The sequence below is a fragment of the Candoia aspera genome, chromosome 1 (assembly GCF_035149785.1).
Source record: "Candoia aspera isolate rCanAsp1 chromosome 1, rCanAsp1.hap2, whole genome shotgun sequence".
Taxonomy (NCBI): Eukaryota; Metazoa; Chordata; class Lepidosauria; order Squamata; family Boidae; genus Candoia; species Candoia aspera.
Window position 1 is genome coordinate 220,331,876 of NC_086153.1, and position 15,878 is coordinate 220,347,753.

Consider the following 15,878-nt stretch of genomic DNA (forward strand, 5'->3'; position numbering starts at 1 on the left):
TACCTCTTCCCTCCCCAGAGTGGCCCTTTCAATCAAGGAATTGGGTTTTTTTTCTCTTGAGCATTAATTTGCCTTTGGGTTTGGTGGGTGAATCCCTCAACATCAGTTCTCCAGGAACCTCCAATTTTCAATAAAATAAGCAGCATGGAGAGTCCTGCAAGGTTTGCTCTTGGGACCACACCATTGCTGGCAAATATATTAGAATTAGCCCTTTACTTGTCAAGCTAGAATGGGAATCCTCCTTCCTTAATAATCTGATTAGCTAATACTAATAGATAACCTCTGCATGATTTTCTTTTCAAAATAATAGCATCTTATTTAGAGCCATAGACACTAGGTGGCATAAAAAAAAATACCCTTTTTTGCCATCCAGAGGTCATCGGGAGCTTTGCAGCCTACACCTGGTAACCGTTTTCTTGTTGAATGAAGCTTAATAGAAAAATGTATCACGAAAGAAAGAAAAACCTCTTCCATTTGTCTCCTTATCCAGATGGTACAAAACTTTCAAGATGAATCTTGTTTCATCATCTCTACATTAAAAGGTATCTGGATAAATTTCTTGCCATAGTAGTTTTCCTGGGTCTCATACTGAGAGATGCAAAAAGCAAGAAACAAAGCTATAAGCATTTTTCAGAGGTTCTTGGGTCAAAATTCAACTATACGCATGAACCTATGGAGCCCTCTTCTTAAAGCAATAACATGTTGTTCTGGTTGCTTCTCCAAGTAGGTCAAGAGGTCCTCCTAAGCAATTGTTAGAACATTTTGAATGGGAATCTGTCAAAACGCAGGCCCAGCAGCTAAATCAGTAAAAAGGCTGCTTGAATTGGTTGGGTGTTCTGGGAAGGAAACTGCAAAAGTCTGCTTTGTGATTAGGCTGATCTTTCATTTTGTTTTTTTACGACTGATTACTCTGGGTGAGAAAAAAGATAGGCCACCTTCTACCTACATGTGTATATCTTGCCTCTCACTGAAAGTTTGTATTTTCTAGCAAGACACATCCCATAATTTAACACTGAGATGCCCTCCCAATACGTTCAAATTTATTTTGCAGAATGGCATTTTTATAGTCTCCTGTTGTGCAACCAGAACCTGAGGAAAGTACAGACTGTAGAATTGTAGATAATTACAGGACTGAAAACACAAAGATTGCAATGAATCCCTGACAGGTTTTTTTCCCCTTTTCTTACAGCTGAAAGTAATGACGGCTACCATATCATTCTGAAATGACCCACCTCTCTGTATATTGGGACTTGGAACACCTTTACATCATGATGTCTCACCCTTCTTCCTGCGACTCAGTCTGGAAAGACAGAAAATTCATTGGATAAAATACTCCTATTAACCAAATGCTCTAACAAGAAGATAAAAGTTGTAGTTTTTGGAGTCTTGAGGACCACATAATGCCTTCAGTTTGTTATTGATCTAGTGATATTTTGATTCAAGTGCCTTGTTAAGAAAGTCTTGAAATGAGCAGATGAAATAAGCTGATACAATAAACCACCAAGTTTTGGAGTTTAGCCTGGATATGGATTTGAAATTAACTGGGCTTACTCTATTGCCCCTCTCTTTCCAGGCTGTTATAGGAAGTCAGTTGCAGGATTTTATCATTGATCTGTACTGCTTTTCCCTTTAAAGTGGTTCTTCAACCTTGGCAACTTTAAGAAGTGTGGACTTCAACTCCCAGAATTCCCCATACTGGCTGGGGATTTTTGGGAGTTGAAGTCCACACATCTTAAAGTGGCCAAGGCTGATAAATACTACTTCAAAGCAAGGAAACTATCTTCTAAGGTCATCGTGAGAAAATGTTGTTTCTGCACTCTGTTCTTATAAACAAGGGCTTTCTTTTTCCCTTTTTTTCCTGATCTTTTATACCTCCAGCCTCTACTTTTAAACTTCTAATTCATTTCTCCCATAAAGGCTTCAGACTTCAAGCTAAAACTAGGACAAACAGGGTCAGATCTTACTTGCAACTGAATGATGCACCTCATTGTAGCTAGCTTATGTTACTTCATACAGCTCAGCTTTCCTTCTGCTTATTGGATGGGTGGAAAGGGGTTGACTCTTGGGTGGGAAAATGGGAGATTACAAGTTTCCCATCATTACAGCTGAGAGAAATGCAACACACCTCATGGGACTTGGTGAGATTTGACTTCGAAAGACAATAAAAATGGTTGCATGTGTGCATAGTCCGTTGCTAAACAAAAACCTAATCACATTCAAGGGCAGATATTAAGTTTTACTTTTAAGTCAGTGATATGTTCAAGAATAAAGTATAGTTTCTGCAACAAAAGTAAAATGGCTTAATTTACTTGTATAGGTAGAAAGTTATAAGCATAGTCTGGAAGGTTCTGCTTTTGTGCCTTGGACTTATAGCCATGTTATAACAGAGAGGAAAAAAACTCTGTTTTTGTTATTCCATAGCTCTGATGGTGATTCCATGCCTTCACCTCAAAGCTCTGAAGGGTGTTGTTGCCGAGGAAGGAAAATATGAAAGATAGGTGGACTTGCCACTTCTGTTTTTTCTTCCTTTCTAATGTGAAAATGTAACCTGTTGTACATGCTCTATCGTTCATTGTATGTTAAAGTGCCTTTCCCAAGTGCCTGTTTTAACGCCCAGACTTTCACATCTCTAACCTTTAGAGTGGGGAGAGGCAGATCTTACGTTGTTCCCACTGCTCTTAGATATTACCTCTTCCTTTCAGGAAAACAATTGTACCCCTTTTTGATATGGCTTGTTTCCTTTTCGTACCTGCTGAAGAAATGAGGAAAGCAAGAGCCTCACAACTTTTAGGACATTTACAACACGGCTGTTAAGATGTTCAGGGTTCCAAATCTTTGTAATGTTCTTTCCCATCAACTAAAACCGAAATGTTAATATATTTTGCTTATTTTTAATGATTCATTACAAAGGGTGGGACGGAAGGGCTGTTCGATCTTCATTTTGGATTACATTGTTGTAAGACAGCTTCTAAACTAGTAGTTGGATGGAAGCTTTAGTCACCCAGATTACTCCTTAAAAAGAGTGAGGCCCCATCATTGCAGTGGAAGAGGCAATGCAAGGGTAATTGTCTGCTTCTGCAGGAACGAGTGTACTTTGCTAGCCTAGGTGGCTTTTCATAAGGATACTCTTGTCTCTGTCTGTAATTTGCCACTGAACAGACTGAAATCTTTGTGTTTAAATGTTTTTCTAGTTGCATAGGAATCACATTAGACTGGATAGACTCATATCTAATATTATATGTTTTACATGCATTTAAGTTGGACCCTTGCACCCTGATCAAGTGAATGGGTTGGGTGTGCAGAGGTGGGTTTCTGTACAAAATTCCCTGTTGGATCGGAAATGTGCATAAAGAAAGCTAATGGACATCTGCCTCCTACGATTGCATGCTAGGTACTGGAGTGGGGCTCTGCACACAGAGCTAGACAACCCCTGGTTGAGATGACAGACTATATGCAGCGGCATTATGCAACATTTGAATGACATCTGTTGAGTAAGTGCCCATGGCCAGAATCCTCGTATATAGGCATGACTCCTTAGACTGGAACCTTGATTTATATTTTTCTGCCTTTATCAAGCTCTTAAAACAAAGCAAAACATTAAACTATTATACTCTCCAAACAGTTCTGGTGGAAACATATCACGGAAGAACACCATTTTGGTTCAGAACTGCATTTAGCATATTCATAACTGTTGCATTTCACAGAAGTATAAATTCTGTGCTCTTGGTAAAGATAAATATGTCTTTTTTATTCCTTAAATGAACAGCTTTTATAGCAGGTCGTAGCTAAATGTTGTTTTTTTAAAAAAAAAATGGAGAAAGCTTGTTATTTCAGGTTAAAAAGTATAACTGGCAACATACTTTTCTGCCTTATTTGTACCTCTCAAGTGCTGCATGTTAATTCTTGCAATCCAGTAAGGAAGCTGATTGAGGTTTATAAAATAGTGCTGATGCTTTACTGCTTCAAAATACCTCTATAATAGAGGACCCCAGTCTTTCTGAGCTGAGGACATATTTGGAATTTTAAGAGCATGTTGTGAGCACTTCACAAAATGGTCATTCTGGGGCTGCCTATTTGCAAATACCTGCTGTGGTCAGTATGCCCAGCTATGTGAGGACTGGAGGCACTTTTCTGTGGAAATAAAGAAGATGCTGGAAATTGGAAATGGTTAGGCAGCATGACAACTTTCCATTTAAAATCTGTAAACAAATTTGGGTGTGGCAGGGACCAAGGGACAGGCTTATGGGAAGTTAATGCCAGAGGCATAACATTAACTTGCAGTATCTACACCCATGAGATCTTACTTGCCCATATTCTCTTGCACTGCCCCTGAAGTTTGAGAGCAAATGTTTGGGAAATGAAAATATTTGGTATCTACAAGGAAATTGGTGGCTGTGATGCCTTTTAATAGTGCTTGTCTCTCAGGAAAAGCAGCTTTAAATCAGTGCCTGACTTTTTAAAAATGTATGCTGAATGTTTGTGCTTTTGTGTTTTGTTTTATACCTATTTTTTGTCTTATTATGAAGTCTGGTTGATCTTAATCTCTCTAAATGTTCAATATCTTCAGATGATTGGAGTATTTGTGTCTTTCAGAAGGGCTATGGGAGTTTTCTTGTCTTTACTGTGTAACACCACAACAATTTTAATTGTGATTTAAATGAAGGGAGGACGGAGGCCCAGGATAAGAGTTCTGAGTGAAAGTGCCAGAATGTTTGTTTATAGATTTTTAAAAATACATATTTTGCACTGGCCATTCTACCATTGTACAGAAGAAAAGATTTGTTGTAATTCGACTCTGTGCTCCAGTGAAACTATAAATAAACTTGTTTGTAAAAAATAATTCTGGTTTTGAAGCATATACTTTATCTATTTCAAGTGTTTTTTATCATTTTAGTTCCTTCTGCTTAATTTCACTGATTCTGTCTCAGAACCATCTTTTTGCCACTTACATATTATTTTCACAATCAAGACTCTACAGAAATTTTTTTAGGAGTAGATTTCTACTAACAAATCTGTTAAGGTGGCTTAATTTGTTGTCTCACCAGATTTTGCTACTGTGGAACAACAGAAGAAAAAAGAAAAACTTCAAAAACCAATTGTAAAAACTTAACAGCAAAGCCAGCTGAAATTACTTTCTGTGATCATGAATTAAAGAACAAGGGAGCAGCTAAATGGCACTCACGATTTTCAGTAAAATTGATAATAAAACCCATTGTGAGCAGGAGATTTTAATATCCAGCATAAGTGCAACCATATTGTATTTGACCTAGTCTTACAGGTAGAGTAGCTAAACTGAGCAAGTTGGACTGTGGATCTTAAATTATTCATGTAGCAGAAATTAAGAAGCACTTCTTTAATGTGTGGTGGGATGGGATGGGATGGGACAGGACTTACATAGGGATAAGATTGCAGTCCAAGTCACTCTTTGGTCTAATTGCTAGTAACAGTGCGGGAAAGAATTTTGTGTTCAAGAGAGGCCCTAGCTAATAAATAGTTGTTGGGGGTCATAGACTTCCTTTTAAAAGCATGGGTTATAGTGCCTGTAAGAAATTGGTATTAGAAATGAATTCATTTCAAAAGAGAAACTGAAGTAAGGACATAGGATAGAGACACGGAGATACTTGTGCAGAGTATCAAAGAAATTAGTAGAGTTTTAAACATATTCTGCAGTAGCAGAGAAAAAAGGTAGAAAGGGACACTAAACTAATTTAAAACCTATGGAGGTGCAAGGAGAGAGGAGAATTTTGTATACAGCACAGATGGAGACTGATTAATCTACAGGATATTGAGAAAAAACAGAAGATGGGAAACAATATGAAGCTAGAAACAAAGCTGTGACAAAGCAGAGGAGAAATTTTGCACATTGTTCCAAATTTTCTACTGTTTCTCCAGTGCCTTATGATTATGAGATATTTCCTCCTTTGGTAATGATTATATGCCTCCCTTGATATTTTTCCAAGAAGCAGGGGCAATGCTCTAAGATTTACGAGATAATAGGGAAATGTTCCTTCTCTACATCACTTGAAATTCTGATCCAGCAACCACCAAAGAGTTGAGATGCCTTGTGTCTTCCCTGTTGAATTGTTTTGTTATTTACAAATTGTGAATTGCCCCGTTTCTGAAATTCTTCTGTACTTTGGAGCCTATTTTCACTGCTGTGCTTGGGCATGATTCTCATGAAGCTGGTTACCCAGAATATTGTGTATGTGATATGAAGATGCATGGAAAAGTTTAACTCTTGAATGTCAGAGTCCAATGTTGAGCAATATTTGGATGGGCTGTGATGTGGTTCCTATCTGAGCTCTGTTAAGAAAGATGGAGCGAGAGAACCAACCCCTGAGACAAAGAATCAAATGAAGAAAAGTATGTGTATAATGTATTTTCTTACTCTAAATAAAAAATAAGAATATTCCCTAATCGTTAATAGTCTATCTGTTTATTGAGTACTGGATAGAAATGGCTCTAATAGGTTCTGAAACCCAGTGTTTTGCTGAAAAAATAATACTTTTTTCCTTCTATTTTTTAGTAAGATGTAGCAGGTATGTTTCATGTCCATGTTTGTAGATTACAGATCTACCATAAGTCAGAAACCTATTGAATTACCACTGGTTGATGGAATTACTATACTACTTCTCCTTTATAAAAATTTAAATTACAACAATTTGGTCACCATTTTCTGTTAATCAGCTTTTAAGCTTTGCAGGAAGTAAAACATTTTAAAAGAAAACTGATTTTCTGCTGCTCAATAAAACAACAAAGCTTTTAACGTAGAATAAGCAATGCAACAATGTTTTAAAAAGCAAAAGTAACTGCCGGCAACAATGTTTTAAAAGGGAAAAGTAACTGCCCTTGTGCTGTAAGGGGGCTAATCAAAGGATACAAAAGAGCAACTTTCCAAAGAAGTTGAGAACTTGTTTATTATTTTCTGACACTTGAACAAAGATATTTCAATCATAATGTCAGCAATACAAAATCTCAATGTACCTTATATTGTGTTGGCTTGTGGACCACCCAAATGATGTTTGCAGTCATTCTTTTATTTCTTATCATTGGGTGAGCTTATTGCAGTTAAAATTATCCATTTCCCACTCCTGCTGTCTAGGCATTCTCCACTTTCAGCAGGCATTTTACAATGCATTTGCTCTTGCCATATGAATGTTGTTACCCAAGTCAATCTCCTCCTGGGTTACCTAGAAAATCCTGTTAAATTCAGTGGAGCTTGCTTTTGAAAAAAATCTCAGTAGGATTTTGCTGTTTGTGTGCATTTAATTTTTGTTTCAAGCACAATTCCATTTCTCTGAAGTTGAAAATTTCAGAGAGAGAAAATTACCAGTTTAACCACAGTGTAAAGAGTTTAACCACAATTCTACTTCTTGTACCTTGCCCTCCTCCTCCCCTGCAGCCTAACAACCTAAATATCTTTATACTACCTATCAAAACATGATGTTTTGTTTATTAAAATAAACATTATGCATTATTGAAAATATTGTGGTTTAACAGAAATTTAGGAAGATTCCTCAATGGAGGAAAAAACTTGATAGCAAAGATAGCTTGTCTACCACTACTGCTCTTTCTTTTTAGCTTTGTCACCAGTGATCTCAAAAAAGTATTTCATGTTCTTAAGATCTTGCCATCAATCGTTCAGTTCAAATGTCATTCATGATTTTGACCATGCCCTCTAAAATCCTGCCCTCCAAATGTGTGGCACTTTTCAGATTCCTTGTACCCCACAACAAGTAACAAGGTTCCATCTCTTTTGCTGTTGCACCACAGAAATTTGCAGAAACATGTGTCAAGGGATTCGGGCAAATCACTGGTCATGTAGCATGTTGTTGCTAGGGCTGATATTGGACCAGTCTCTGATTTTCCTTTCATGGTTCAAACTACAAAGTCTTTCTCAAGATCATATGTTCTTGATTATGCAAGAGTATAAATAAGAAAATAGTTTGACAATGAGTAGACTTAGGGCATCTCGCTTTGACTTTCATTCCACCTACCTCCTTGACCTGAAACAGCCATCTTAAAATAGTCATTTGTAGCTGCCTTTCATCTTTCAAAAACAGAAGAGGTACAAGGTGTTGGTCAAATATGAGGGAACTAGTTTGAAAACGTACAAAACAAGTTAGTAAAGGTGATTTCCTATCACATATATCTAAAAGGTAGTGACAGGATCCTGAATTAAAGATAATCCTCATGAGTAGAAAGAGTAGATTAAAGAAACAACACAGTAAACATCTTTAGCTTTAACTCCCCACACCCCATCGGACTAGGTTGCCAACTTCAGTTAAACAGAGCCCAATAAAAGTATACATGTGACATATGTATGTGTGAGTATATGTGTATACATATACCTTCCCAAAGAAGGCTTGATACAAAAATAACCTTGATTGATATTTAATAAATTAATCAATTGACCAAAATAGCTGTAAATGATATTAGACTCCACTTATAAAATGGTTTTAGATATGTTCCCACACATAAACTACTCTTGTACGAAAAGATGCTAAAACATACCTTCCCCTTTCCCTTCTTCCTTCCAGCAGAAAGGAAGGAAGGAAGGAAGGAAGGAAGGAAGGAAGGAAGGAAGGAAGGAAGGAAGGAAGGAAGGAAGGAAGGAAGGACAGCCTCCTTAGGCATCACAAAACAGGTTAAAATTCAGCAGACAAGCAACTTTCCAGCTGCAATCTACCCTGAATACCACTTACAATCTCTTACAACCCTTACAAGGGTTGAGGTGGTTGATAAATTCTATAAATAAATAAATGTCAACCATCAGCTGCACCTTCTATTTGTTTTCTAACGTATTCTCTTCCACCTTCCTGTTCACAGCTAATGGGGATGAGGAACTGTCTTCTCATCAGCATTGCTCAAACAATATCAGTATAAATCACAAGCCACAATGCCAGGGCAAAAGGTGATACAGTCTCCATTTAAGAAAAACAACGAGCTAAAATAAGTTCTCATGCAAAACAAGAGTGTGCTTACATATAAGGTATAGATGACAGAACCTCCTAAATTATGCCCTAGTAAGAGAAGTAAGACTGATGAAATGTCCTCCTGAAGCAGATTTTGCACAATGCTGCACAGTCTACCTGGCTCTCTTCAGCTTCACTCAAGAGTCAAATTCAGGTCAGGCTGAAGCTCCAGATAAATATTAAGCAATGACTACAGTCTGGGAAAACTGGAGGCCTGAGGGCAAATACAGTATATACTTGAGGGAGGAAAATATCCTACTTAGGGGTGGTTGGATTTTATTAATTCCTCCAATGTACACATCTTACCCACATTCAATTTTCATGTAAAATGATAGGACATAGTATTAAACACCTCATATTTAATCCCATGGGTCTGTGGATTATGTTTATAGATTAGGGAACCATTAAGGTGAAATGGAAGGAAGTCTCAGGGCTGTCAGGTTTATAACTAGTTTAATCCAGTGCTTTCAACAACAGCCTGACAAACATAAATTTAATTGCAAAATTTTTCTTGACAAAGTTACAATTGATAGAGTTCTGCTGCTAAACTTTTGCATGTCAGTGCAATGAATGGTGTGGCTTGAGGCTGTGATGGTTCCTCCTGAGTTAAAATGAAGTTCAATAAAGACACGATCAAGACACAGCTGGAAGGTCTTTAAAGACCTGGGATGCTATAAAATGAATAAAACAAGATTTTGAATTACAAATATTTTAAAAATAAACTTTATCTTCAGGATGTCACTCTTTAGGAAACATGTTTAGAAATTACACCAAAAATATTTATTTTGCTTTTGTCTGATGAATTCTCTGTGGGTCTTTCTTTTAAGAAGTTAAGGAACAACAGATACGTTAGGCTGGAGAAAGGAAGGGATTTTAAAGTTACTAATGGTAATCATGGCCTTCTGGAAAAATGTTCCTTGTAAGAAAGGGTTGATCAAGTAGCATGAACTTTTTAGTAAAATAAAATATCTGTGCTGAATGTATGCATGCATGCAGCTGCTCAATCCTGTAGAAAATATGTCATCAGTCAGCCTTCAGTCTCCTTATAATATATCTTTTGCAGGTTAACAAGAAAGTGATATTGCAACAATAATTGAAAAAAAAATGCCATCAAGAACGCTGGCCGACCTACTATTTTTTAAGAGAAAGGGATTAGACAAACTGAGAATAAATCTATTATTAGCTATGGTACTTCTAGAATTTGATGAATTCAGTTTTCTGAGTCCAAATTCTCCAGTCCTGGCAGTTTCCAGATGTGTGGATTTCAACTTCCAGAATTCCCCATTCAGCATGGCCATAGCTAAGAATTATGGGAATTCTATTCCACACATCTGGAAGTTGTCAAGATTGAGAAATGCTAATCTGAGTGTTGAAATGGCATTTTCCACTTACAAGGTTTACCCCAATAACAGAAGTTCCCTTTACACCTGGGTTTTCTGCCACCTCTAGACACTAGGTCAGAAAGAGGCTAATGTGCATATTCTAGTTGTTCCTGAACTACATTTTCAGCTGGCCTCACCACTAGCCATACTTCCAGGATGCTGGGAGTTGTAATTCATCAATATCTACAGTGCCACAAGCGGCCTGTCCCTACACTAAACTGATTACTTTTAGAAGCAAAATCCTGAATCATATGAATTGGTGATTTCAATAGGGCTGTTACTGAATGGCCTAATGATGTTTCTTAAGGTCAACACTTAAAACTAGTCCTATTTTTTTTATCTTGCCAGATATGTTTAGGACCATAGTTTTAATGGCTGAGGCATACTGTTGTTGTTTATTCGTTTAGTCGCTTCCGACTCTTCGTGACTTCATGGACCAGCCCACGCCAGAGCTTCCTGTCGGTCGTCAACACCCCCAGCTCCCCCAGGGATGAGTCCGTCACCTCTAGAACATCATCCATCCACCTTGCCCTTGGTTGGCCCCTCTTCCTTTTGCCTTCCACTCTCCCTAGCATCAGCATCTTCTCCAGGGTGTCCTGTCTTCTCATTATGTGGCCAAAGTATTTCAGTTTGGCCTTTAATATCATTCCCTCAGGTGAGCAGTCTGGCTTTATTTCCTGGAGGATGGACTGGTTTGATCTTCTTGCAGTCCAAGGCACTCTCAGAATTTTCCTCCAACACCACAGTTCAAAAGCATCGATCTTCCTTCTCTCAGCCTTCCTTATGGTCCAGCTCTTGCAGCCATATGTTACTACGGGGAACACCATTGCTTTAACTATGCGGACCTTTGTTGTCAGTGTGATGTCTCTGCTCTTAACTATTTTATCGAGATTCATCATAGCTCTTCTCCCAAGGATTAAGTGTCTTCTGATTTCCTGACTGCAGTCAGCATCTGCAGTAATCTTCGCACCTAGAAATACAAAGTCTTTCACTGCTTCTACATTTTCTCTCTCTATTTGCCAGTTATCAATCAAGCGGGTTGCCATAATCTTGGTTTTTTTGAGGTTTAGCTGCAAGCCAGCTTTTGCACTTTCTTCTTTCACCTTCATCATAAGGCTCCTCAGTTCCTCTTCGCTTTCAGCCATCAAAGTGGTATCATCTGCATATCTGAGATAGTTAATGTTTCTTCCAGCGATCTTAACTCCAGCCTTGGATTCCTCAAGCCCAGCATGTTGCATGATGTGTTCTGCGTACAAGTTGAATAGGTAGGGTGAGAGTATACAGCCCTGCTGTACTCCTTTCCCAATCTTAAACCAGTCTGTTGTTCCATGGTCTGTTCTTACTGTTGCTACTTGGTCGTTATACAGATTCTTCAGGAGGCAGACAAGATGACTTGGTATCCCCATACCACTAAGAACTTGCCACAATTTGTTATGGTCCACACAGTCAAAGGCTTTAGAATAGTCAATAAAACAGAAATAGATGTTTTTCTGAAACTCCCTGGCTTTTTCCATTATCCAGCGGATATTGGCAATTTGGTCCCTAGTTCCTCTGCCTTTTCTAACCCAGGTTGTACATCTGGCAATTCTCGCTCCATGAATTGCTGAAGTTTACCTTGCAGGATCTTGAGCATTACCTTACTGGCATGTGAAATGAGTGCCACTGTTTGATAGTTTGAACATTCTTTAGTGTTTCCCTTTTTTGATATGGGGATATAAGTTGATTTTTTCCAATCTGATGGCCATTCTTGTGTTTTCCAAATTTGCTGGCATATAGCATGCATTACCTTGACAGCATCATCTTGCAAGATTTTGAACAGCTCAGCTGGGATGCCGTCATCTCCTGCTGCCTTGTTATTAGCAATGCTTCTTAAGGCCCACTCAACCTCACCCTTCAGGATGTCTGGCTCTAGCTCACTGACCACACCATCAAAGCTATCCCCGATATTGTTATCCTTCCTATACAGGTCTTCTGTATATTCTTGCCACCTTCTCTTGATCTCTTCTTCTTCTGTTAGGTCCTTGCCATCTCTGTTTTTGATCATACCCATTTTGGCCTGGAATTTACCTCCGATGTTTCTAATTTTCTGGAAGAGGTCTCTTGTCCTTCCTATTCTATTCTCTTCCACTTCTGTGCATTGCTTGTTTAAAAATAATTCCTTATCTCTTCTGGCTAACCTCTGGAATTTGGCATTGAATTGGGCATATCTCCCCCTATCACTGTTGCCTTTTGCTTTCCTTCTTTCTTGGGCTACTTCTAGTGTCTCAGCAGACAGCCATTTTGCCTTCTTGGTTTTCTCTTTCTTTGGGATGTATTTTGTTGCCGCCTCCTGAACAATGTTGCAAACTTCTGTCCATAGTTCTTCCGGGACCCTATCTACTAAGTCCAGTCCCATAAATCTATTCTTCACCTCCACTGCATATTCCTTAGGAATATTAGTGAGCTCATATCTAGCTGATCTGTGGGTTTTCCCTAATCTCTTGAGTCTGATCCTAAATTGTGCAAGAAGAAGTTTGTGATCTGAACTACAGTCAGCTCCAGGTCTTGTTTTTACCGACTGTATAGATGTCTGACACCTTTGGCTGCAAAGGATGTAGTCAATCTGATTTCGGTGTTGTCCATCTGGCGAAGTCCATGTATAAAGCCGTCTCTTAGGTTGTTGGAAGAGAGTGTTTGTTATGCAGAGTGAGTTGTCTTGGCAAAATTCTATCAGCCTATGTCCTGCTTCATTTTGTTCTCCCAGGCCATGCTTACCTGTAATTCCAGGTGTCATTTGACTGCCCACCTTAGCATTCCAGTCTCCTGTGATGAAAATAATGTCTCTTTTAGGCGTGTTGTCCAGTAGGTGCTGCAGATCCTCATAAAACCGCTCTACTTCAGCTTCTTCAGCATCTGTGGTTGGGCATATATTTGGATCACTGTGATGTTAGATGGCTTGCCCTGAATTCGAATTGAGATCTTTCTGTCATTTTTTGGATTGTATCCAAGCACTGCTTTAGCCACTTTACTATTAATTATGAAGGCTACTCCATTTCTTCTGTGGTCCTCTTGTCCACAGTAGTAGATCTGGTGGTCATTTGATGTGAAGTGGCCCATTCCAGTCCATTTCAGTTCACGGACGCCCAAAATGTCTATCTTTAATCTTGACATCTCACTAATAACCACATCCAATTTGCCCTGGCTCATAGATCTTACATTCCAGGTTCCAATGGTGTGTTGATCCTTAGAACATCGGATTCGCCATTCACCACCAGAACCGTCGGCCGCTAGCCGTCCTTTCGGCTTTGAGCTAGCTGCGTCGTCACGTCTGGGGCTAGTTGAACTCATCCTCTTTTCCTCCCCAGTAGCATTTTGACCATCTTCCGACCTGGGGGCCTGATCTTCCAATGGTATACCGACATATCTCTGGTTGTACTGATCCATTTAGTTTTCACGGCAAGAATACTGGGGTGGGTTGCCATTACCTTCCCCAGGGATCGCATTTAGTCTGACCTCTCTGTCATGACCTTCCCATCTTGGGTGGCCCTTCATGGTTTAGCTCATGGCATCATTGAGGTGCTCAAGATCCAGCACCACAACAAGGTAACGATCCTTTGCTGAAGCTGAGGCATATACTCATTGGCATTTTCCATGAGGATTTTTTTTCAGATTACAGATATAATTATCTTGTCTCCATTCCCAAAAGAATTGAAGAGATAGGGAAAAGCAAAATTCTACAAAAGATTTGTATTAGTCATTATAGATTGAGGCAGATGAAAGACTGCAGAGTTTCCTTTAACTTTATCTAAGTTCCCCCTTTAACTGTTCCCCCTTTAAATGTACTGAATTTTCCCATTCTTCTTTCTGCCCTGTTCCTTAGTGGGAAATTACAGTGCATTAGATTTTTGTTTTCCTGGCAAGCAAGGCCTGATTTAATTCACTGTTCACCTGAGATAGTGGAGCAGGACAGAACACTAGTTGCCTGAGGTACTTTTTTTTTGCTTACTAAGTTATTTAATCTGTACATTTTGTTCTCACTGCTCTCAAAACGTCAGCTGTCTCTCTGTCTTCCTTAAGTGCAGCTGACCTAGTGTCTTGACCCTGTGAGTGCCTGACATATTCTGTTTACTAGTTTTACAAGCTCATGCTTGAAAAGGGATATTTTTGGACATGGTGATGAAGACATTTTTTGTGACATAAACTCCTAGGGAGCCCTGAAATGTAGCAACCCTACCAAATCATTTATGCTGACTGTAAGAAGTTTTGCATAGCCCTTTGCAGGAGGCTCTTTTGGAATCCATGATTCTGTTTACATGCTAGCTACTTGGTTGATAAAGATGGGAAATCACTTATATTAAAAGCAATCTAGTCCATAACTTGTTTTTTTGTAATGTGGGACAGAGCCCTTCCCACTGTCTCTATAATTGTAGTTTTGATAATAGCTTGATATGCATACATTCAGAAGGTGATGTTTAACCATGATTCATTCCACATAAAGAAACATTTAATTGTTTAATTCCTTGATGTGAAATGCTATTAATGGTACAAAAACAAAGGCTGTTTTAAAAGATGAGAAAGAGGAGGCAGTAATTTAAATTATCTGAAATTTAGGACCACAGTTCTAAAATACTTTCAAGACCATGAATACTACGGAATTTAACACAGCATGCTTTTGAATGCACTGCACATCAGGTATACTGAATTAAGACACAAGGGTCACTAAATACACAGAGTTTAATTCCATGAAAAAGAACAGATGAGCCATTTATGGCACACCAGCCATGCCTCAACCATGGAATGTTAAAGGAGGTCAGATGACACTGGCTGCCGCTTTCTTCCGCTATTCTCAGTTTTTCCCACTATTCTTCTTATCAGATCTGAAGGAAGGCAGGAGTGGAAGTGTAGCATAGTTTGGGGGATAGGAAAAAAAAATCTGAAATGAATAAGCAGGATTGATGATCTCTTGGGGGTGGGGGGAATAGTCCAGTGACCATAGAGCTCTCCCACACCAGAAAGTAGAGCAAAACAACCCTGTGGTTGGATGAACTCAGCCATTGTTTATTAAGGCTTGAACATTCATGTCCTGTTGTCAAACTGACCAGCCTCACAACTGTTTATTAATGCTGCACTGGCAAATAGCTAAATTTAATGCAGTTACAGTATTGAATGAGAACTATGGAGGGAAATGATATCAAGTATCATGGGTTCTGCATCTACCAATGCAGCATGTCATTAGTACATAACAGTATTTCAGAGATAATTCTATGTGCGTCTCGTTCTACATACAAAAGGGCATGTAGGGGTTAAGGTGTTAGACTAGCACCAGGGACATCCAGGTTCTAGTCCACTGTCAACCATGGAAGTAGACTGGGTGATTTTGGGCCAGCCACTCCCTCAGTCCCACCTTTGTTGTGGGAACAATAGGTGGAGAGAGTGGCATATACGCCACCTTGAACTCCTGTGTGAAAACTAAATTATAAATATAACCCATAAATGAAATAAGATCTAAACTGTTTTAGCATTTTCTTAGAATTCCATCATT

At 38.8% G+C, this 15,878-nt stretch overlaps 1 protein-coding gene across 1 annotated transcript in view; it reads left to right on the forward strand.

Moving 5' to 3' along the window:
- Positions 1–2,193, forward strand: part of TFCP2L1 (transcription factor CP2 like 1) — a 41,181-nt gene extending 38,988 nt beyond the window's left edge. Inside the window, exons 14-15 of the mRNA XM_063288803.1 lie at positions 491–542; positions 1,190–2,193. Of these exons, the coding sequence (XP_063144873.1) occupies positions 491–542; positions 1,190–1,227 (90 nt within the window). The 3' untranslated portion in view covers positions 1,228–2,193. The remainder of the gene's footprint in view (positions 1–490; positions 543–1,189) is intronic.
- The last annotated feature ends 13,685 nt before the right edge of the window (positions 2,194–15,878 follow it).